Here is a 22,620-nt window from a genome sequence, read left to right on the forward strand (position 1 = left end):
TTATCAATCATGGTTCTGTTGTAGTTATCGCAATCAGGTACTTCAGTAAGGTAAATAAGTCTGTGAGGAGTGACACTTGGCATTTTTGGCCTTTTCCAAGTACCGATTGCTTCAAGACTAAACAAGTCAGACAGTCTAAACTGCAATTACTGAGAGCTATCAGACTGAGAGCTATCAGAACAGGGTTTTCAAAGAGGAAGGAAGAATGTCGACCATCAATTACGGAGGGAATAATCATGCCTGGAGTATTGCAATTTATCCAAAGAATCATTATCTGCCACATTTTTGATGTATGATGTCAAAAGCCGCAATCCCAGCACCATACGTCGTGCTTTGATTATGTGGCAGACAGGCAATAAACAAAGCGATCAATTTATTAGATGAGCCTCATCATCAGCACTTTCATTTCCTCCCTCGAAGAACACTTCCATTGGTGTTTCTGAGGAATTGTCGCAGTTCTAGTATTTTCAAATGTCCGTGCATGCCAAACCAGAATTGTGACACGTACACTGATGTGCAGCGCACTTTGACACTTTGCAAGATCATTTCAGGAGCTGGCCGTTGTGTCATCCAGACGATGGTTAATTCATCATTTGTGATTTGCCAGTCGTGCCCAACAGGAGATTGAGCAGGGGTTCCCAACCTGGGGTGCCCGCACCCCCTGGGGGTGCGAGATGGAATTTCAGGGGGTGCGACAAAGAGTGGCTTGTGTCCTTGAGTGACGAGTCACGAGTCATCACTCAGCCAGCTGCCAGTGTGCCTTGAGAAGTGGTAGTAGGTGGTTGTGTTGCGTAGATAGTAATCTCGTTTACGAGTATTTAATCAAAAGGAGAGAATAACCGAATTAACATATAAGTAAAGTAACTGATTGTCAGAGTGTTGCTTTTAAAATCATTATAACGCAACATCTGACATAATCATTGTACATCATTACGCCTACACATTACGCCTACAATCAGTGATTTGAGTGAAGATATTTTGGACCAAGTCATCTCAGATGTCAGAGATATTCCTTTTAAAATCTCTATTCAGTTGGATGAGTCAACTGACGTCTCCAGTTATACTCAACTCATCACATTAGTGAGGTATGTCAATGATGGTGCTGTGAAGGAAGATTTCCTGTTTTGTAAAGATCTGCCAAAAAAACACAACTGCAAAGGATGTGATGCAGCAGGTGAAAGACTTCTTTGCCAAACATGATTTAGATATCAAAGCCATTGGTTCTGTGTGCACTGGCGGGGCACCTGCAATGCTTGGAAATAAATCTGGATTTTCTGCATTGATGAAAAAGGAGATTCCAGACTTGCAAGTCACCCATTGTTTTCTTCGTCGGCATGCTTTGGCATCAAAAACATTGCTTCCAAATCTGAAGAAAGTCCTTGATACTTGTGTGAAGATCATCAACTGGATCAGGGGGAGAGCTTTGAACCATCGCATCTTCAAATCATTTTGTGAGGATCTGGGTTGTGAGCATTCAGTTTTGCTTTTCCACACAGAAGTCCGTTGGTTGTCACGAGGACAAGCTTTAACCCGCTTCTTTGAACTGCGGGAAGAAATCAAAGTTTTTCTGGAGGTGCGTGAATGTGACCTGGTTGGGGCATTGGAATCACAGGAATTCGTCCAAATGCTGGCTTACTTAGCTGACATTTTCACTCGTATGAATGACCTGAGCATTTCTCTTCAAGGAAAAGGGATAAACATATTGAAGGCTTGTGAAAAGTTGAATTCCTTCAAAGAAAAGTTACATCTTTGGCGTCGAAGGATGGAAAGAGGCAGTCTCTCAAATTTTCCTTCACTCGAAGAGATGGTTGATGATGCTGGATCCATAACTCCTACTGTGCGTGAAGAAATTGTGGATCATTTGGAAATGCTGTCAGAATCGTTTGATGGATATTTTACTGCTGGAGACCTGAAGATTTCAGAAGAATGGATCATGAATCCATATTCCTATAATTTGGAGAAAATGTCAGATGATGAAGAGCTGAAGGAAGATCATATTGATTTGCGGACAAATCGAACTCTTGAAATACAATTTGAAAGCAAAACTTTGAAGGAGTTTTGGTGTGCAGCACTGGATATGTTCCCAAGACTTGGTGCAAAAAGCACTCCGTGTCCTCATTCCATTTGCAACAACATACTTGTGTGAATGTGGATTCAGTTCTCTTTTGTCAATCAAGACAAAATCTCAGAATCGCCTGAATCCACAGGCAGACCTACGGATGGATCGCAGTCAGCAAGAAAGTTCCACGTTTTGACAAAATCATGAATGAGAAGCAGGAGCAAAGAAGTCATTGAATTTTATGTTCACAATTGGGATTGATTTTACTGTTTACAATTTTTTATGAATAAATTAGAATCTAATTGCTCAATTTATACTTGCATTTTATGCACTGAGTTAAAAGCTTATTTTTTTAAGTTCAATTTGTTCACCCGCAGTATTGTATGTGGTTCAATTAGTGGTTCAAAAATTATAAATTAGACTTCTTCATCTTCAAATCTGATATTACTTTTGTAGGGGGTGCGAACATTAATCGAACATTTCCTAGGGGTGTGGGGCAGATAAAAGGTTGGGAACCACTGAGATAGAGCATTAATCATTAGAGAGAGAGCACTCCAATGAATGGCTGCCTGATAATTATTAACACGCAGTGCATACTGATGTAGTGAATTTCTCATTGGTGGCATGCTTCGTTCACTAGGGGAAGATGCCAAACAAAACAATTTATATCGAGCATTGTTCACATCATCAGCCGAGACCTGCCCATATAAAGCACAGACAAATTTCTCCAAAGTGGCCTCTGTTGTGGAGGTGACTTGGAAGTCATTGTCAAGTTGAGAAAATGCCCCAATAAATTCCTCATTTCTGGATGTGATCGCACAGGTCTTCTTCTTGCCTTTTCCAAAGAAAGCACTTGTCGAATCGCATCTGCTGAAATCATGGAAGCCTATTAAACTAATATGGAATAGGCAAAGCCTAGAAGCGAACGTAGAATACTTCTTACATTCGCTTCTTAAATATATCGAATTAAAGTCTTTTTGCGATGAAAAAAATAAATATTACCTTAACATTACCTTCACAACAACAACTACACTGCCTAGAACAGGATCACATCTGAAGAAAAAAAATCCTCAACATTACCTTCACAACGACAACTACACCACCTAGAACAGGATCACATCTGAAAAAATAAATATTAACTCAACATTACCTTCACAATAACAACTACACTGCCTAGAACAGGATCTTCTTCTTCTTCTTCTTTCGGCTGCTCCCGTGAGGGGTCGCCACAGCGGATCATCCGTATGATCCGCATAGTGATTTGGCACATGTTTTACGCCGGATGCCCTTCCTGACGCAACCCTGGTCTCCTCTTACGACACAGGGATAAGGTACACCTATTTTAACCGGGGTATACACCGGCCCAGTATACTGGTACTCATTTCACCGACCTCGGAAGGATGACAGGCTGAGTCAACCCCCTGGTGTATTAATTCAGTGGCCCAACGGGGCTTGAACTCAGGACCTCTTGGATCCCAAGCCGCTGCCCTAACCACTGCGCCAACACCAGGCTCACTGCCTAGAACAGGATCTCATCCAAAAAAATAAATATTAACTCAACATTACCTTCACAACAACAACTACACCACCTAGAACAGGATCACATCTGAAAAAAAAAATCCTCAACATTACCTTCACAACGACAACTACACCACCTAGAACAGGATCTTCTTCTTCTTTCGGCTGCTCCCGTTTGGGGTCGCCACAGCGGATCATCTGTATGATCTGCACAGTGATTTGGCACATGTTTTACGCCGGATGCCCTTCCTGACGCAACCCTGGTCGCCTCTTACGACCCAGGGATATGGTACACCTATTTTAACCGGGGTATACACCGGCCCAGTATACTGGTACTCATTTCACCGACCTCGGAAGGATGACAGGCTGAGTCAACCCCCTGGTGTATTAATTCAGTGGCCCAACGGGGCTTGAACTCAGGACCTTTTGGATCCCAAGCCGCTGCCCTAACCACTGCGCCAACACCAGGCTATACCACCTAGAACAGGATCTCATCTAAAAAATAAATATTACCTCAACATTACCTTCACAACAACAACTACACCGCCTAGAACAGGATCTCATCTAAAAAAAATTAATATTACCTCAACATTACCTTCACAACGACAACTACACCGCCTAGAACAGGATCTCATCTAAAATATATATATATATATATATATATATATATATATATATATATATATATATATATATATATATATATATATATATATATATATAACCTCAACATTACCTTCACAACGACAACTACACCGCCAAGAACAGGATCTCATCTAAAAAAATAAATACTAGAAGCGAACGTAGAATTCTTCTTACATTCGCTTCTGACTTTAACTATAACTAGCTTACAACTGTAGACGCAATTTCTGGTTACTTCGGCCTGGATTCGGGATCAGCGATCAAATAATGTAAATCACGATTAAAAATTATTTTTTGATGATGCAGGAGATATCTTTATTAAAATCAGTGGAGGCAATATACACAATGTCTGATATTATTTGGGTCCTTCATGTCTCCGACGATGCCTTTATCTCCCGGCATGCATCATTCCCCATGACAAAAACCGGAAACAAAAAAAAAACCAGAAGCATAAAAAAACGGAAGCAAAAGGGTCATAGGCAACGACACAGATTCCAAATTGCCATGGTATTGTGTTGTTGCTGTTGTTGTTGTTGTTGTTTCCTATTCTCTCATGTGCACGCGTTAAGTAATATTCATAAGATAGAAATAAAACCCAATCGTGTTTATACACCGCACAGTGTTTAAAAACAACCGGAAGCAAAAGGGTCATAGCCAACGACACGGATTCGAAATCGTCAGGGGTATTGTGTTGTTGTTGTTTCCTATTCTCTCATGTGCACGCGTTAAGTATGAAGCTCACTGCGTTCGCTATGAGATGATCCTTCACTGCAGCCACTTTTAAGGCATTCAAGAATTGATCACCCGGGCATGATTCTTCACTCCAGTGGAAAAGTATAATGTTGCCTGTATCTGATCGCTCATGGCAGTTGCAATCATTGCTACATCAGTATCTGGACTGTGAATGAGTATGTGCTCGTGGGAAGCGGTGGCATATTTAGCATGCAAGAGGAGGTGGGTGTCCGCTGACCCTGGAGCTCATTCACATAGTGGAGACACTACGAAACGATTTAGATTGCAACATTTGGCAGTCGTCCATGTGTGACAAAAATGCAGTAATCTCACCCAAGATCAGGTAAGCCGGTTGTTCGCCGCATGTTGAAGAGGAATTCAACAAGAGCTTCTTTGTTTTCACCCGAAGATAAATATTTCTTCCACTGATTCGGAACTCTTTGATCTTCTCTAACCAGTCGGATGGCATTCCAACCATGAACACTGTGATGAGACCCTTCAGCATTCTTAAAATGCTTCAGCATTCTTAAAAAACCTGTCAATCATGAAGTCAGCCCGAGAACTATTGAACTTCTTCACGAGTTACACAATGACAGAGAGTACTACTTTAGCCAATTCGCCGAATGTGCCAGGTATACTTCTCAAATATTGAATGATAGCCATGCCATCGAAAATTGCAGCTGTATCAATCGGGAATGAGGCGACAAGAACATCCTCCACCTTGCTCTCCATCAAATGTAGCGAAACAGATTTGTCCGTGTTCGCCATGCTGCCATCTGCACCCGCAAGAGGAAGCGAAACCGGTCTGAGAGAATATGATAAAACTTCTCTCGTATCTCACTGACGAGTCTGAGCAATAATGAGGAGCCGTGCAAACAGACTGCGATCAGAACACAAAACGATCTCTTTGCTTGGTTTTACTTGAGAAGTTGTCTTCACTTGTAAAGCGAATGTCTTCAGCTTCTGCTTTTTTCAGGACAGAAAAAAAGTCTGCATCGGTGGTCAATAAACAAGAAATCACAAAATGTTCTAGCAGACATTCACGCAAATCACGGGAATTTAGGATATCATTTTTGACGTCATGATGGGCGACAATCCCTGAACTTATGCACATCAGGTCCACACATGGTTCAAAAAGGTCTACCATGATATTGTTGATATCAGGCTTTCTAGATGACCCTCACCTCTCTTAGTGCGGATCCTGTCTAAATCCTTCTGATTACGAGGGTCGGAAAGGCACCCGGCCAGATCTTGACACTGGTGGGTTATTACGGCACGCTCATTTTGCACTGAAATCCATCGATGAACAGTTCCGCGATTCAGACTGAAGTTCGTGATACCGGTGGATGTCTTTGAGTCTCAATTTACAGTTTGCTCAATAGCCTGATCACAGGCAATCGAAGCAAATGCTTGTTTGTTTTGATGCTGAACAGTCCACTCACCACGTTCACGGATTTGGGTGTAACACTCAGTGTGTTGTGGACATTGCGACCATCTCGACTCAATATGATGTCAAATACCTCGCGTGGTTCACACGATCATACGCCAAATACCATGGCAGCATGAGCCTCGCTGCAGCAAGGTGCAGGTCCCAGTCAGATTCACGAGTGGCCCTTATGAAGAGAAGAAGTATCTGGACCGTTTCCAAGTCGAAAGACCAGAAGGCGAATGCGGGGTTTGTCTGTCCCTGTCTCTCGACAAAAGTGTCATACATGGACAAACAACTTCAAATTCCGTCCGATTGATGAACTCAGCATTTCCAAATGACACATGCATTGCTTGCATCACGACGATGATACGATTCTGTTCATCATCCGATAACGAATCAAGGAATTTGCAGAACCTCAAGCAGTGAAGACTTTCATCCAGAAGCTTATGACACCAGGTTGACCGATTGCAGTGGTGGCCAGAGATGACACCATTCATGGATCCTTCTGTGATTGCCTATGCTTCAATCATCACATCCTGCAGGCCAGCATCAGTGAAACGTTTTCCAATCACTGCTAGAAATGCCTTGCAGGTGTGGACCTAGCCCATTCTAACCACTACATTGCAAGATAACTGGTCATCACTCCAACAAATCTCCTGGACCTTCGCATATGTAGCCTGGTCACAGACAATGACTGTGATTCAATTCGAGAGAGAGCAAGCCCTCTCCACACTTTTCATCAGGATTGTATGGATTGTTGACAAATCAGTTGGTGAAGATGCAGCGATGGACAAATAATGTAGGACAGACTTATCAAGAACCATGTCTACCTGATGGATTGCATGAAAACCAGTCCATCCCAGGAATAAGTGGAGCCTGGTATCCACATATTTGCAGCAGATGAATGCCATTTCAATGGGAATGGCACCTTTCACAGCCAATTCATACTTTTTTGTTTTTCAACGAACCTTCCAGTATGATGCTGAGATTCAAGGGACCATGTCTTTTCTTTCAAGTATAATACTCAATGGAACTCAATGGTGGAATCTTCAGCGACCTGTTTCCCTTAAAAGATACTCTTTCGGAGCCATCTGCGAGAGCATTCACCACCAGCTGAACCATCAGACCATTCGTGTGGTGTGTTGTGTCATGTCCAGTTTGAGTTTCCTGGCCAAAATCAATATTATTCCAAACTATTATAGTCAGGGGCTTCTTTGAAAATCCAACTGGAATGTTATTAGCGGGCTCGTTAATTCTCAGTCCAGCTAAACTAGTTTCAAGACGTACAACAGAGTCTCGTGACGCACAGTGACCGTAAATGTTCATCGAATTCAACAGCTGTGATGAATGAACGAGACAAATGCCTGATTGTCATCCCCAAACTCAGAGACATTGGCCTCTGTTTTTGACCCTTCAAAGTGAGTTGAAAGATGTCCTGACAAACGGACAGCACTTTAAATTCGAAAATATCGGGTCGAGGTACAAAACTGCTGGAATAGGCTCATCACTGGCCCCTACAATCCATACAAACATAATGAATAAAGAAATAGGTACTATGCCCTTCATAGCAGATAAATTCAGGTCTGTTGACCTTGGAGGCGAAGGACACTGAAGTCCGGGACAATACTTCATCTCGTTCTGGACGAATGAAGCAGCATTATATGCCATACGCGTAAGTTCAACATTTTGGAGTTGTCCCTCCGACTTCTGTCCAGTTATTCGTGGAGATTGTCTTTTGGTGGTACTGCTGCCGATTTCACTATCATTGAATTCCATGGAACTGCACTGTCAGATGATTCACTTTTGAAAGAACAAGCAAAAGTGGCTATTTTAAAGCCGCTGTCACTCCTTGACGATTTAGCCAGCGTATGCCGATTTATGAAAAATTTGTCTAAAACGCTGGCACACGTCGAATACGTTATGGGTACGTTTTGTATACGTTAAGTCCACGCTGAAAAACACTGCCATAAGTCGTAGTACGCTGGCTTTAAACGTTGTACTTCTGGGTTGTCCTCAAATTTTTGCATGCTTGAAATTTTACGACGTATGCCGGCGTATGACTCACACGTTCTGCTACGCTGGCCATAAGTTGTAGGCACGTTATGCGATCGTTGACACACGTCGACACACATTACTTGTAAGTTACTCATAAGTCGAAACAAGTCGAGGTAATGTTTAGCGTACCCGAAACTTATTTCTAACCTATGAGTAACGTTTTGTAAGCACGCTACACGAACGTTGTTCACACTTCGCAACACGTTACTTGAAAAAGACGTCGACGTATTTGACGTCTTCAGGACGACAACAGAACTTAATGAACACGTTTCAAACTTACAGATACCGTATATTGGCGTAATGGCAGCGATTAGGGAAATTGGTATATAAAAAGGGGCTTCGCAGGAGGAACCCGTCTTTTTTTTTAGACTTTGTGGTGAGTACATGTCCATGTCATTCCGAGAGATGGAGGATACGGCAAGGCTGAGATGACAATACCTACCTGTCCTCGAGCATCAACATGACCTCATCGAGTTGACACTGCACCAGTTGCGTGCCAATAGAGCCGGGAGAAGAAGACGTGAATGGAGAAGAAGGAACTGGGTGAGACCATGGATCGGGAGGCGACGCCATTACGGCATATATGACCAGCTCATGATGGAACTCCGGACCGAGGACCATGCATCCTTCATCAACTTCCTGCGAATGCTCCCAGCGATGTTCGACGAGTCCAAGGATAACCAAGCATTATTATTATGTAATAATTATGTAATAATACATTACAAATGCTGATTTTCGAACCTATATGCCATACGTACATGTACATTATTGCCCATATCTCAGAAACTATTGGAGTGCCCATCACAAAACTTATGTGGAAGCTTCTTGACATCATAACATACCTCTGGGATGAATTTGAGGAAATTTGAAGGATACATTTTTTGGGGATTCACGATTGAAGTTTATATTTTGTGATAACTTTTTTGTGGTTGGAGGTAGGAAAATGTTGCCCAGACAATTTCATAGGACATGAAAATACCTTTAAAATGACACCAAAACCAGCTCTCTAGGTGTTATACTTTTAGAGATATGGCCATTTGAATTCGCGACGTCGTGCTAATTAGTCCAAAGTTCGTTAGTCTGTATCTCACTAATTAAGAGGCTGTTAGCAAAAATATTTGAGTTCTTGCCGTTTTTCATGGGTCCCAATTGGTTCCCAAAGTTTTACAAAAATCTGAGAGATGAAGGCAGATTCTTTGATGATTTGACATGGAATGACCCAGATGTAACGGAGACATACCAGGTCTCAAAGGTTGTGTGTGTGTGTGTGTGTGTGTGTGTGTGTGTGTGTGTGTGTGTGTGTGTGTGTGTGTGTGTGTGTGTGTGTGTGTGTGTGTGTGTGTGTGTGTGTGTGTGTGTGTGTGTGTGTGTGTGTGTGTGTAGGAAGTGACACAATCACCCTATGGGTAATGTGCTAGTATTCGTTAAGATGCAGCACTGGTAAGAATAAAGGTGAATTAGAAACTCTTAAAATTTTCAAATCAAAGGTGATTGATGCACACGGATGTGTTGAGATGTGATACATGTATGGAATCAAAACATGTTCCACGATGATTCTTTAGAAAAGCATCACCTACCTTTCCCAGCTCACAGACTGACAATCACTCGTTGGTCACATGGTGAGATATCTGGTATATTTCAGGAAACACATCCTGTGGTATCGGACTTCAGATGCAACAGCCACTCGCCAATAGGTAGAGCAAGATGCTGTCATCATTTTTGTCTGTGACAGCTTTTAACAATTCAACTGAAGGATCAAAGCATAATAATGAATAATCATCATATATTTATCTACTTGGTGAGAGAAACGGTGAGTAAGTGGGGTCAAATGGCTTTGTGATGAGGGGGCTTGGAGGGTTGAAGCATCATCGATACACACCTGCAGTGATTGTTTCTGCTTGAGTCAGCATTTGTCATTTTGGCCCATGTTTTTAAATGCGATCCTTTTTCTGACAAAACATGCATATTCTTGGAAGAATGTACGACTTTGCCGACAGCAAATAACTTGATCGAAATTTCTTCTTGGAAGACGATTGATGCTTGAGGGTGGCTGACACAGCTGACAGTTCTGAAGCATCTTCCTTTGCTCGATTGCAACCTTTCTGGCTACCCTGTAGCCTTTTATTTTAACTCAGTGAAACTCTGATAACAGGTATCATGATATCCGGCACTAGTGGGTATATTAATAAAGTTGATGCCAGCATGACTTCCGAAATGAGACTTGGCAATCTCACTACATTCACCATACAACTCCATCCATTGAGACAAGTATTCACGGAACTTATCCCACCGAATCTGTGTGAAGGCAGAAATATTACAAGGAATTACAAGGAAATCTAACACAGGTGGAGGCCATCATGCCTGCGCGAACACCATACTAATTTATCAACACAAGATCCAAGGAAGAAAATGCCAAAAAAGTTTTAAATTAATGAAATAAATTTGTTTGTTTGTTTGTTTGTTTGTTTTGGGGGGGTTTGTAGTTTTTTTCTTCTTCTTCTTCTTCTTCTTCTTCTTCTTCTTCTTCTTCTTCTTCTTCTTCCCCTAAGGGGAGGGGGCATGGGCTTGGTTAAAAACACACAACATCAACCCCCCCCCCCCTTGACAAGACCCCTACCAACAGCACTCCATACACATGCACACAATCACCCATCAATGCTCTAACTAAAAGACTTATCAACATACCCATACCCCTCGATCTCCATGACTTCCAGGTACCTATCTCATTCTAATTTAAACTTATCTACTTTTTCTGCTGCAATTACCTTTCCAGGGAGACCATTCCATGCATTAACTACTTTCTGAGTAAAAGTCCCCTGCCTTGTTGCCATCTTAACTCTCCTCTTCTTTACTCTCAGGCTATGGTCCCTGGTCCTGTCACTATCTACTCTGTTGAATAATTAATTCATCTGCACTTATTTTATCTCTACCTTTTGTTATCTTAAACATCTCTATCATATCTCCTCATAACCGCCTCCTTTCTCGTGTATAAAGCCCTGAACTTTTAGGGTTGGTTATGATCAAGTTATATCTTGTTTCTCAACAGATGATTGTGCATGACACACAGTTGGGGAGATTTTTTGACACCTTTTCTATAGACATTGTTGCAATGCACCCCTTTCATGGAGGAAGCCATTGCAGAATAAATACAGCGCTTGTTGTGACAATACTGGCTTCTGATTGGCTGGGTGTCAACAGTAGTATGCCCCACGACTAACTCACTGCACCCGTGAGCGGCTACACTATAATAAAATAGTGCTGATCGTTAACGGCAACTACTTGGTGTTCGACAAAATTAACGATGCGAACTTTTTGTATTGATGAGAAAATATTGTTATGGATTTCAGAATCGGATCTGACTAATGCACACAACATTCAGGTCCTCAGATAGTTATTTCCATAAATCAATGTCCAGAATAGACCCATCCCCTTGTCTGGTGGGATTCTAACTATTTGATGCATTGGAGAAGGGTATAGAACAGATTCCCTTTCTTATAGGATGGCTGTTTCCTCTTTACGACACGTTCATGCATGAGAGAGATAGCCGTTAACCCAACAAAGACTCATTCTACCCCATTTCCATCAGGACACATTGGCTTGGAGGTGGACGATTTATTTACACTTTGGACTTACAGGACATTTGATTAAGCACACCGCGAGATTTTCCTGAACGGTTAGTCTGACAGTCAAATACAGCTGTGGATCATTTACCTCACCCACTTATCTTTCGTTTACGTTCGACACCCACCTCGACACCAGTTACGTATGGAAGAGTACACTAACTGCATTAGTGGCACAACCGTGCTTCCAGAAAAATAATGCAGCCAGCAGGTACCAGCTGTATACGAAACAACAACAACAACAACAACAACATAAACGATATCTCATGCCACCAATTTCCATTCCAAATTCAAACGGTAACAAGAAAAAGAGCAATCAGAGATTGCAGACCCTCGCCAGAACTTCTTTTGAGTGGTGTATTTTATGGGTTTCAGGGTAAATTCAATATGGCTGCCAACCATGTGACCTATATCATATGTGTGAACCTTTTGTTCCTTATGGACAGGTGGTCATACATGTAAAGTTTTGCCTCGTTTGTTCAGCCACTTCAGAGAAGAAGATTTTTGAAGGTTTATTTTTTTTTAAAAAATATATGACTGCTGAATCACGTGACTGATGATGTAATGAAAAAAAATGTTTGTGGACCACTTTATCCAGAGATGACCTTCAAAAATTTTCATACTGATCGGATGTGGTGTTCCACATATGCAATTGACGTCATAACGAGGGCACTTATGACGTCATAAAAAAAAATCACACTCATTCCCCATGAGGAGTACTTGCCATGTGCCAAGTTTCAATTTTTCCCTTGGTGTGGTTTCACAGATGCAGAGGTCAAAAGTTTTTACGTTTTTTTCAATACTAGTGCGTGCCCATACGTGCGTGGCCGTAGGTGCATGGCCGTACGTGTGTGGCCGTACGTGCAAAAATAAATAAAATAAAATAAACTTCCAAACAACCACACAGGCGGTTCCTTCGCTCTCGTAAACGAAGACTGGATTGGGGCATTGTGTTTATCGATAAATGCGCATAAGAAATCGAGAAATTATTGTAATACAGTAAGTCATCACTATCCGGAAGTCCGTACATTGTAACCCATAATGGGGAACGCGCTCTAACTTGGCCATAAATTGGGAACCACTTCTCCGATTAATTTCAAACCTTGAAAAGGCAAACAAACAGAGATTGCTGGAATTATAGATAGAAGATAGATACCGTGGGTGCAAAACGCCAAGCAACGTGTCCTGTCATTGGTAACTAAATGGCGCCCTTTCCCCATCGGCCACGCCTACGCAGCAACGTGTCCTGTCATTGGTAACTAAATGGTGCCCTTTCCCCATCGGCCACGCCTACGCAGCAACGTGTCCTGTTATTGGTAACTAAATGGCGCCCTTTCCCCATCGGCCACGCCTACACAGCAACGTGTCCTGTCATTGGTAACTAAATGGTGCCCTTTCCCCATCGGCCATGCCTACGCAGCAACGTGTCCTGTCATTGGTAACTAAATGGTGCCCTTTTCCCATCGGCCACGCCTACGCAGCAACGTGTCCTGTCATTGGTAACTAAATGGCGCCCTTTCCCCATTGGCCATGCCTACGCAGCAACGTGTCCTGTCATTGGTAACTAAATGGTGCCCTTTCCCCATCGGCCATGCCTACGCAGCAACGTGTCCTGTCATTGGTAACTAAATGGTGCCCTTTCCCCATCGGCCATGCCTACGCAGCAACGTGTCCTGTCATTGGTAACTAAATGGTGCCCTTTCCCCATCGGCCATGCCTACGCAGCAACATGTCCTGTCATTGGTAACTAAATGGCGCCCTTTCCCCATTGGCCATGCCTACGCAGCAACGTGTCCTGTCATTGGTAACTAAATGGTGCCCTTTCCCCATCGGCCATGCCTACGCAGCAATGTGTCCTGTCATTGGTAACTAAATGGTGCCCTTTCCCCATCGGCCATGCCTATGCAGCAACGTGTCCTGTCATTGGTAACTAAATGGTGCCCTTTCCCCATCGGCCACGCCTACGCAGCAACATGTCCTGTCATTGGTAACTAAATGGCGCCCTTTCCCCATTGGCCATGCCTACGCAGCAACGTGTCCTGTCATTGGTAACTAAATGGTGCCCTTTCCCCATCGGCCATGCCTACGCAGCAACGTGTCCTGTCATTGGTAACTAAATGGTGCCCTTTCCCCATCGGCCATGCCTATGCAGCAACGTGTCCTGTCATTGGTAACTAAATGGTGCCCTTTCCCCATCGGCCACGCCTACGCAGCAACGCTTCGTGTCATTGGTAACTAAATGGTGCCCTTTCCCCATCGGCCATGCCTACGCAGCAACGTGTCCTGTCATTGGTAACTAAATGGTGCCCTTTCCCCATCGGCCATGCCTACGCAGCAACGTGTCCTGTCATTGGTAACTAAATGGTGCCCTTTCCCCATCGGCCATGCCTACGCAGCAATGTGTCCTGTCATTGGTAACTAAATGGTGCCCTTTCCCCATCGGCCATGCCTATGCAGCAACGTGTCCTGTCATTGGTAACTAAATGGTGCCCTTTCCCCATCGGCCACGCCTACGCAGCAACATGTCCTGTCATTGGTAACTAAATGGCGCCCTTTCCCCATTGGCCATGCCTACGCAGCAACGTGTCCTGTCATTGGTAACTAAATGGTGCCCTTTCCCCATCGGCCATGCCTACGCAGCAATGTGTCCTGTCATTGGTAACTAAATGGTGCCCTTTCCCCATCGGCCATGCCTATGCAGCAACGTGTCCTGTCATTGGTAACTAAATGGTGCCCTTTCCCCATCGGCCACGCCTACGCAGCAACGCTTCGTGTCATTGGTAACTAAATGGTGCCCTTTCCCCATCGGCCATGCCTACGCAGCAACGTGTCCTGTAATTGGTAACTAAATGGTGCCCTTTCCCCATCGGCCATGCCTACGCAGCAACGTGTCCTGTCATTGGGAACTAAATGGCGCCCTTTCCCCATCGGCCATGCCTACGCAGCAACGCGTCCTGTCATTGGTAACTAAATGGTGCCCTTTCCCCATCGGCCATGCCTACGCAGCAACGTGTCCTGTCATTGGTAACTAAATGGCGCCCTTTCCCCATCGGCCATGCCTACGCAGCAACGTGTCCTGTCATTGGTAACTAAATGGTGCCCTTTCCCCATCGGCCATGCCTACGCAGCAACGTGTCCTGTCATTGGTAACTAAATGGTGCCCTTTCCCCATCGGCCATGCCTACGCAGCAACGTGTCCTGTCATTGGTAACTAAATGGCGCCCTTTCCCCATCGGCCATGCCTACGCAGCAACGTGTCCTGTCATTGGTAACTAAATGGCGCCCTTTCCCCATCGGCCACGGCTACGCAGCAACGCATCCTGTCATTGGTAACTAAATGGCGCCCTTTCCCCATCGGCCATGCCTACGCAGCAACGTGTCCTGTCATTGGTAACTAAATGGTGCCCTTTCCCCATCGGCCATGCCTACGCAGCAACGTGTCCTGTCATTGGTAACTAAATGGCGCCCTTTCCCCAACGGCCACGCCTACGCAGCAACGTGTCCTGTCATGGGTTTGGTAAATAAATGGCCATAACTTGGGAACCACTTGTCCGATTAATATCAAATCTTGAAAAGGCACATCCTCAGGTCCCCAGCAATATACCTGGCAAGTTTCAATTAGATCGGACCAGCGGTTGTCGAGAAACAGCGGGCACAGACACACACACAGATTGCTGAAATTATCGATAGATGGCTGCCACACCACGTGACCTATGACGTCATAATTATCATTACAACATTCTCCATGAGTCGTCGCTCGAATTGTGAAAACTTTGATCCGACAAGCTGTTCGGGTCTGTGTCAATCCTTGAGAGTGGAATGGAAGTGAAACATTGCGTTTGAAAAATACGGGTTTTGACCACACCACAGAGCGGGTCTGCGAGGTTTTCAGGAACAAAACGGGTCAAACCCGTAAAATCCGGGTCACTTGCCGTGTGTGGAAATATTAAATTAAGCGAACAGTGTGAACGAGGTTGGGAGGTATTTATTTAATACGTCCACAAATATGGCGAATTCACTCACCCCTCATTATTGGGTGCACATTAATGAAGACAGTACACGGACGGCTCAGCACTCTCAGATACAAAGGAGTGAAAAAAAAAAGTCAGAACGTTGAACGGACCGACTACGAGCTCACTTTTGACGACAGGAGGCGCTGCTGGGTGTTGAGCAGCCACCGTGCTTTGGGAGGCCGAGCGTCACCAGGAGGCGGAGCGTCGTCAAGAGGTGGAGCATCGCCAGGAGGCGGGGCGTCGCTAAGAGGCGGAGCGTCGTCAAGAGGTGGAGCATCGCCAGGAGGCGGGGCGTCGCTAAGAGGCGGAGCGTCGTCAAGAGGTGGAGCATCGCCAGGAGGCGGGGCATCGCCAGGAGGCGGGGCGTCGCTAAGAGGCGGAGCGTCGTCAAGAGGTGGAGCATCGCCAGGAGGCGGGGCGTCGCCAGGAGGCGGGGCGTCGCTAAGAGGCGGAGCGTCGTCAAGAGGTGGAGCATCGCCAGGAGGCGGGGCGTCGCCAGGAGGCGGGGCGTCGCTAAGAGGCGGAGCGTCGTCAAGAGGTGGAGCATCGCCAGGAGGCGGGGCGTCGCCAGGAGGCGGGGCGTCGCTAAGAGGCGGAGCGTCGTCAAGAGGTGGAGCATCGCCAGGAGGCCGAGCGTCACCAGGAGGCGGAGCGTCGTCAAGAGGTGGAGCATCGCCAGGAGGCGGGGCGTCGCCAGGAGGCGGGGCGTCGTCAAGAGGTGGAGCATCGCCAGGAGGCGGGGCGTCGCTAAGAGGCGGAGCGTAGTCAAGAGGTGGAGCATCGCCAGGAGGCGGGGCGTCGCCAGGAGGCGGGGCGTCGCCAGGAGGCGGGGCGTCGCAAGTGACGAAACATCATAATATGCTCTTCAATGGTTTCAAATGGAAATGATTCCAGATACACGCCATTAATAAATTATTTCCTTTGAATGTAAAATCCACAGAAATGCCTTTTTCAATGGGTTTTGATAACAAGAACTGATTGGAACAATAATTTGTGTTGAACTTGAAACTCTTGTCATTCACAAGTAGTATATGACGCTTTCACCAATGATTTGAGACAATATTACCTGAATTCTGAATCAGAAAGAAGAAAAAGTTAACATCTTTGGCGGTGTGTTTTTGCGGAGTGCTGTTTGCTAATCTTTTAACGTCTTCTTATTTTATTTTGTCGAAATTAATTTTGTAAGACGTAAGTAATATTTTTGACCTGAAATGAGAGCGAGAAATTGTGTTAGTTATTGCAGATAAATCATATTTAAAAAAGCACGATTTTAACGGGAAAAAGGAAACGGACGTGACGTTTGTTGTAAAAAACAAAATGGCGCCGCCCGTGATGGTTTCTCCGGTTATCAAGGTCTCGGTGTTTCCTCGTATGGAATCTCGGTTATCGTTCACTCATTTCGAAAAAAAAAATAATAATCTTCATCCTTATCTTAATTATTGACGACCCGTCAACGTTTTAACCCAAAAACCTGTGCGGTCTCGGCTCTTCTCTGGCCCTCTCCACAAACCATCGTTTCTTTTCTCCCCACGATACGTTCGAGGTTTCGATCCTAATCCATTTTTCTGTTTTTTTTTCTCTTTGCAGTTCTGCCGGTACTCGGCCCTGCTGCTGGGACTGGCTTACGGTAAAGCTCGGAATGGTAAGTGGATGCAATCCTCGACTCCACCGTTGCCCTTGGAGACGTCTGTGTTACCTGCTGCTGGAAGTTAATGTTTCATTCCCTTCCCACGAGTCCGAGGCGAATGTGGAAAGATAATTGAAAGCCTACTTTGTTTTACAATCGCTATTTATGTTCGTTGACTCCGGAATGCTTTTGCGGTTGGATGGGGGAGGCGAAGGAGGTGGAGAGGAGTCCAGTGGTCAAGGCAGGGCAGAAGCTTGGTGCCATCACCCACAGCCCTTGTTAAGGGAAGAAGAGAAGAATAAGGTTCTGTGCCAACAACTAGCTGATGCTATCGGTCTCCCAACTTTTGGGTGCTATGAGGGATGCATCTGTGTGATATGAAAGCTAAACGTTCACCGGTTTCTGAGATATCGAGAACACAAGCCAGGTTACTAAGATTGTTGCCATGGCAACATAATTCAGCTGATCAGAGCCATGATCTCATCGGGTTGAGATAACGTTATGAGGAATGGATATCTGCAATATGAAAGCTAAATGTTCAACGGGTTTTTGAGATATCACGTACACGGACGAGTGGTTGGTCGGGTCGGAGCTCGGTTTAATGACGTCATCGGAGGGGGCAGGCGACAAATAGAAACACGGTCATTGTTTTAACACCCAGGGAGCTTGTGCCACCTTGGCTGTGGCCAAATGAAACCTGACCAACGGGATGTACCGGCCACACACACACCATCCTGTCCTGTGTGTACTCCATTAATCGTGGGCTTTACCACGTGTGCAAAGCGGAGTCGATCAATTGGTCCGTCTGTCTCTCGACCGACGTCGCTCGATGATTTGGGAACTACTTTAGATGCAATTTAAGCTTCTATTTTGAACACTGTGGAACATGGATTGGGAAAACAAACCTGCAGTTTAGCACCACTTTGGCTTAAAATTTGGCAAACTGTACGGAATCTCGTCCTGAGTGCGCATTCGCACTCTCGATGAAGCAATCGCTTTGCTCTGTATTGCAGTCCAAGAAAATTGAAAACCGTTCCAAACAGGAAATTTGTTGTTTTTAAGCGACGTCAGGAAGGACGCAGACTTGCATGAACAACTTAACGTGTTAAATAAGGTGGTGTAAAAGATGCTGCGTCAACGGTGGTAAACTTCTGGGGGGAAAAAAAAATCTTTTTTTTTTTTTTTAACAACCTTTTGAGACTTTTATTTTTACTTCAATTGAATTGCAGTACTTGAACATTGTAGAACACAAATTGCTTTCTTGGCACTTTCTAAATCCCCAGTTTAGCAGTACTTGGACAAAATACAAGGTCAATTTACACCATCTTGACAAAATCAAAATTTATTTATTTCATTTTCTTCACCCAAAATCTGATATTGGGTCATTCACGATGGAACATCATGCCATCTTTCATCTTTGCTTAAGGTTGGAAGTGTGGGGATTTGCGATGGCGCACCATCAGTTCCGCTCCAGTTGATCTTTGATTAGTCTCGAGGCACAATGTTACTTCCATCATTTAGAGCGATGTGTGGTTATTCATTGTCATAACGAAAGGCTTTGTTCCGCAGAGTACTTGAAACCTGTTGCGGAGGAAGAACGGAGGGTTGCAGCGATGGAGCAGGCAAAATTAGACGAGCTATTCAGACTGAAGAAGGAGGCAGAGGCTGGTGAGAATGATCACACATTTATCACCTTGGAGTTTTTTTGTATACATTTTATTGGTATAATTCATCAGATTGCAAAATGGCAGTGTTTGGAACAATTGGACTTGTGATGGATGAACCAGACGAGGCTGTATCGGGCCTGATTGGTTCAGCTCACCTATTCCAGAAGGGACGGGTGAGGGTATTGCAATTGGTTTGAGTATCTGCGTGCAGACAGATTTTAATAATGTAGCTTTGAGCACAGTTTGACTGTGTATTGTAACCATAGGGCTGGCAGGATGGTCTACAGGTACGTACACTCACCTCTAAGCTGTCTAGCCAGGGTTTGAACCCTGACCTAGCTATAAACTGTCATCCCAGTGTTTCACAATCAGGGTGATCCATCTGTGTGTGCTGTACCTTTTATACATCTTAAACGGGCATCGCGTCTGCTGGCATTAGTTGGTGGATGTTAAAAATCAAATGGTGTCTTTCACGAAGATTTGGTGAGATACCGCCGGCACAATAAACAAATTCCAAATACCTGCCCCGACCACTGCTGGGAAGGCAATAGCATAACACCCTGTATAACCCTTGCTCAGGAAGCTAATTTGGTGGCACTGACACTGAGGGAGAGACGGACAGACGGACGGACGCCACGACATTCTACATCTGATTTGGCCTCAAGTTGATTTTGTGCGTTGAATGTGGATTGTATTCAAATAATCTGTGCCTGTTCCTGATGCACGCCTGGCCACAGTTTGAGGTGTGCTGGGCCTGCCGCTTCCAAGTAGGACTCGTAACTAGCTTTCAGTGACATGAGGGCAGGGGTGGGGGGTGGGGGTTGGGAGGGTTCTCATTTAACTGTAATTTTCATGCCTCTGCCAAGGAAGTCGCTGGAGGCATGCTTGCAGCTTGTCAGTCCGTCCGTACTTATTTTTCCGTTTTCTCTAGAACTGCTTGTCCGATTGACACACAATTTTCACCATCGGTGTGACTACTCATGGAGAATGCTTTAATGATAATTATGATGTCATCACTCATGTGGTGTGGCGGCCACGTTGGAAAAAAATAAATAAAACTTTTGACCTCTATCTTTGGAACCGCTCTGGAAAAAATTGAAACCGCACATGTCAAGTACTCCCCATGGGAAAGAAGTCTTTTTTTTTTTTTTTTTTTTTGTTCTTCTTCTTCTTTTGTTATGCCATAGGTGGCTTCGTTATGCCATAATTGTATACGTCAAACGCTTTATCCAATCATTATGAAATAGAGGATCATTTCATGCTGAATTGGATGTGGGGGTGGGGGGAATTGATGATGTCATTGGTCACATTGTTCGGGAGCGGTTTTTTTTTTTTCTTAACATAAAAGCCTTCAATTATAATGTGGGCGGAGGTACAGTATATCTGTCGACGAGCGCCATTCCAGTTTTGTCTAATTTATCCACAAGTTGATTATATTTTCAACCTTGAATATGCATTATAGCGAAGTTCGAGATTATTAATCCTGTTTTGTAAATTGTGTAGCGTCTTTGTCTGGTGTTTGTCTGGTATTCACTCTGTCTGTCTCTGTCTGCATGTTGTTGTCCAGGACCATCTATCTATAATTCCGTGTGTGTGTGTGTGTGTGTGTGTGTGTGTGTGTGTGTGTGTGTGTGTGTGTGTGTGTGTGTGTGTGTGTGTGTGTGTGTGTGTGTGTGTGTGTGTGTGTGTGTGTGTGTGTGTGTGTGTGTGTGTGTGTGTGTGTGTGTGTGTGTGTGTGTCCGCTGTTTCTCGACAACCACTGGTCCAATCTAATTGAAACTTGCCAGATATATTGCTGGGGACCTGAGGATGTGCTTTTTCAAGGTTTGGTATTAATCGGACAAGGGCTTCCCAAGTTATGGCCATCTAGTTACCAAACCAATGACAGGACACGTTGCGTGGGCGTGGCCGATGGGGAAGGGAAGCTCAGCCGCGTTCCCCATTACAGGTTACAATGTACGGGCTTCCGGAGAGTGATGACTTCGTGTATTCTAATAATTTCTCGATTTCTTATGTGCATTTATTGATAAAAACAATGCCCCAAGTTGTGATCGTTTTCATATTAGACGGTGCATAAAATTCGGTAACATCAGAGTGCTGGTATGCTCCGAACCAGGAAGTAATTTTTTTTCTCTCTTCTCTTCTCTTTTTGTTTTTCCTTGCGACGACATTGCGAAAAGGTAAAATACGTTTGTGCTAATTGAATAATTGGCCATTAAAATCTAAATTGCAAATCATCGTAACTGTGATATGCGAACTTCCGCACCACGCACGTACGGGCACGCGAGAGCAAAGAAAAGCCCTGTGGTTGTTGTTTCTTGCTTGCTGTTGGAATATCTATTTATTCTTTTTTTTTTTTTTTTTTTTTTACGGGCACGTAATAGTACTTTAAATTTCAAGGTTTGTCCGTGTGATGGGTGTCCTACGTGTTCAGATATAAATTGATTATTAATGGTTAAATGAAATACATGCTAACTTTTAATATATACTAGACGACCCGTGAACCCGTTCGGTTCCTGTTGTGACAGCGGTTGATGAAATAAATCATTTCAAAAAAAAAAATGAATAGCTCCAGTGAACTATACCGCTGAGGTTGTTTGCATTGATCAAATTCTCCCGAAGAGTACTTGACTGAATTGAAAATTGATTTTTTAATAAAAAATTTTCGTTGCCCGATTTGAACGAAACTTGATATTGTACACTGCAGGAGAATGGTAAGGTGGCCCTAAAATTTTTGTGCGGCTGTATTTCGGGTACATACATACATACATACATACATACATACATTCATACAAGATGAGAGTTTTAGTAATATATATATAATCATAAGTGGTATTTTTCAATTTGCATTGGGATGTCGGAGTTTATGGAGACTCATCATCGCACGTTCTTGAAGGAGCATACAAAATCTGTTTTAAAGGTGGTGTGGGTCACTGAGTCTGCATTGGTTTTTCAGATCTACCGTAATCTATATATTCTGATGAATCTCTGAATTAAAGGCTCTGTCTTGCATTTCATATTGTGAGGACAAGGTGATTATGATATGTCAGCAGCTCAGGTTGATCTCGTTCACTTCCTTCATGACTGAATATGTTCCATTTTTTTTTTTCGCTCCCCATTCCCTCTCCAGCCCAGCCATCAATTCTGCAGTGATCAAAAGGCACCAGAGCACTCTCGATGATTTTCCAAACCCTGCATATTTACTTCACTAAAGGTTCTACTGATTTGATGCAGCAATAAAGTTGAGCTGTAATTCTG

The 22,620-nt window shown here is 44.1% G+C and overlaps 2 protein-coding genes across 2 annotated transcripts; both read left to right on the plus strand.

Annotated features, from left to right (window-relative positions):
* The first annotated feature begins 1,165 nt into the window (after positions 1–1,165).
* Positions 1,166–2,146, plus strand: LOC147033160 (protein FAM200C-like). Its single transcript, XM_085851295.1, has one exon. The coding sequence runs from the start codon at positions 1,166–1,168 to the stop codon at positions 2,144–2,146; it is 981 nt and encodes a 326-aa protein (XP_085707421.1).
* A 15,172-nt stretch (positions 2,147–17,318) lies between these two features.
* On the plus strand, positions 17,319–22,620 carry ATP5ME (ATP synthase membrane subunit e). The gene is made up of 4 exons (XM_085871270.1): positions 17,319–17,421; positions 17,656–17,710; positions 19,265–19,363; positions 22,493–22,620. The coding sequence occupies exons 1-4, from the start codon at positions 17,386–17,388 to the stop codon at positions 22,513–22,515; spliced, it is 213 nt and encodes a 70-aa protein (XP_085727396.1). The 5' UTR covers positions 17,319–17,385; the 3' UTR covers positions 22,516–22,620.

This window comes from Eptatretus burgeri, chromosome 2 (assembly GCF_056783735.1).
Source record: "Eptatretus burgeri isolate ZD-2024b chromosome 2, Ebu_testis_v1, whole genome shotgun sequence".
Lineage (NCBI taxonomy): Eukaryota > Metazoa > Chordata > Myxini > Myxiniformes > Myxinidae > Eptatretus > Eptatretus burgeri.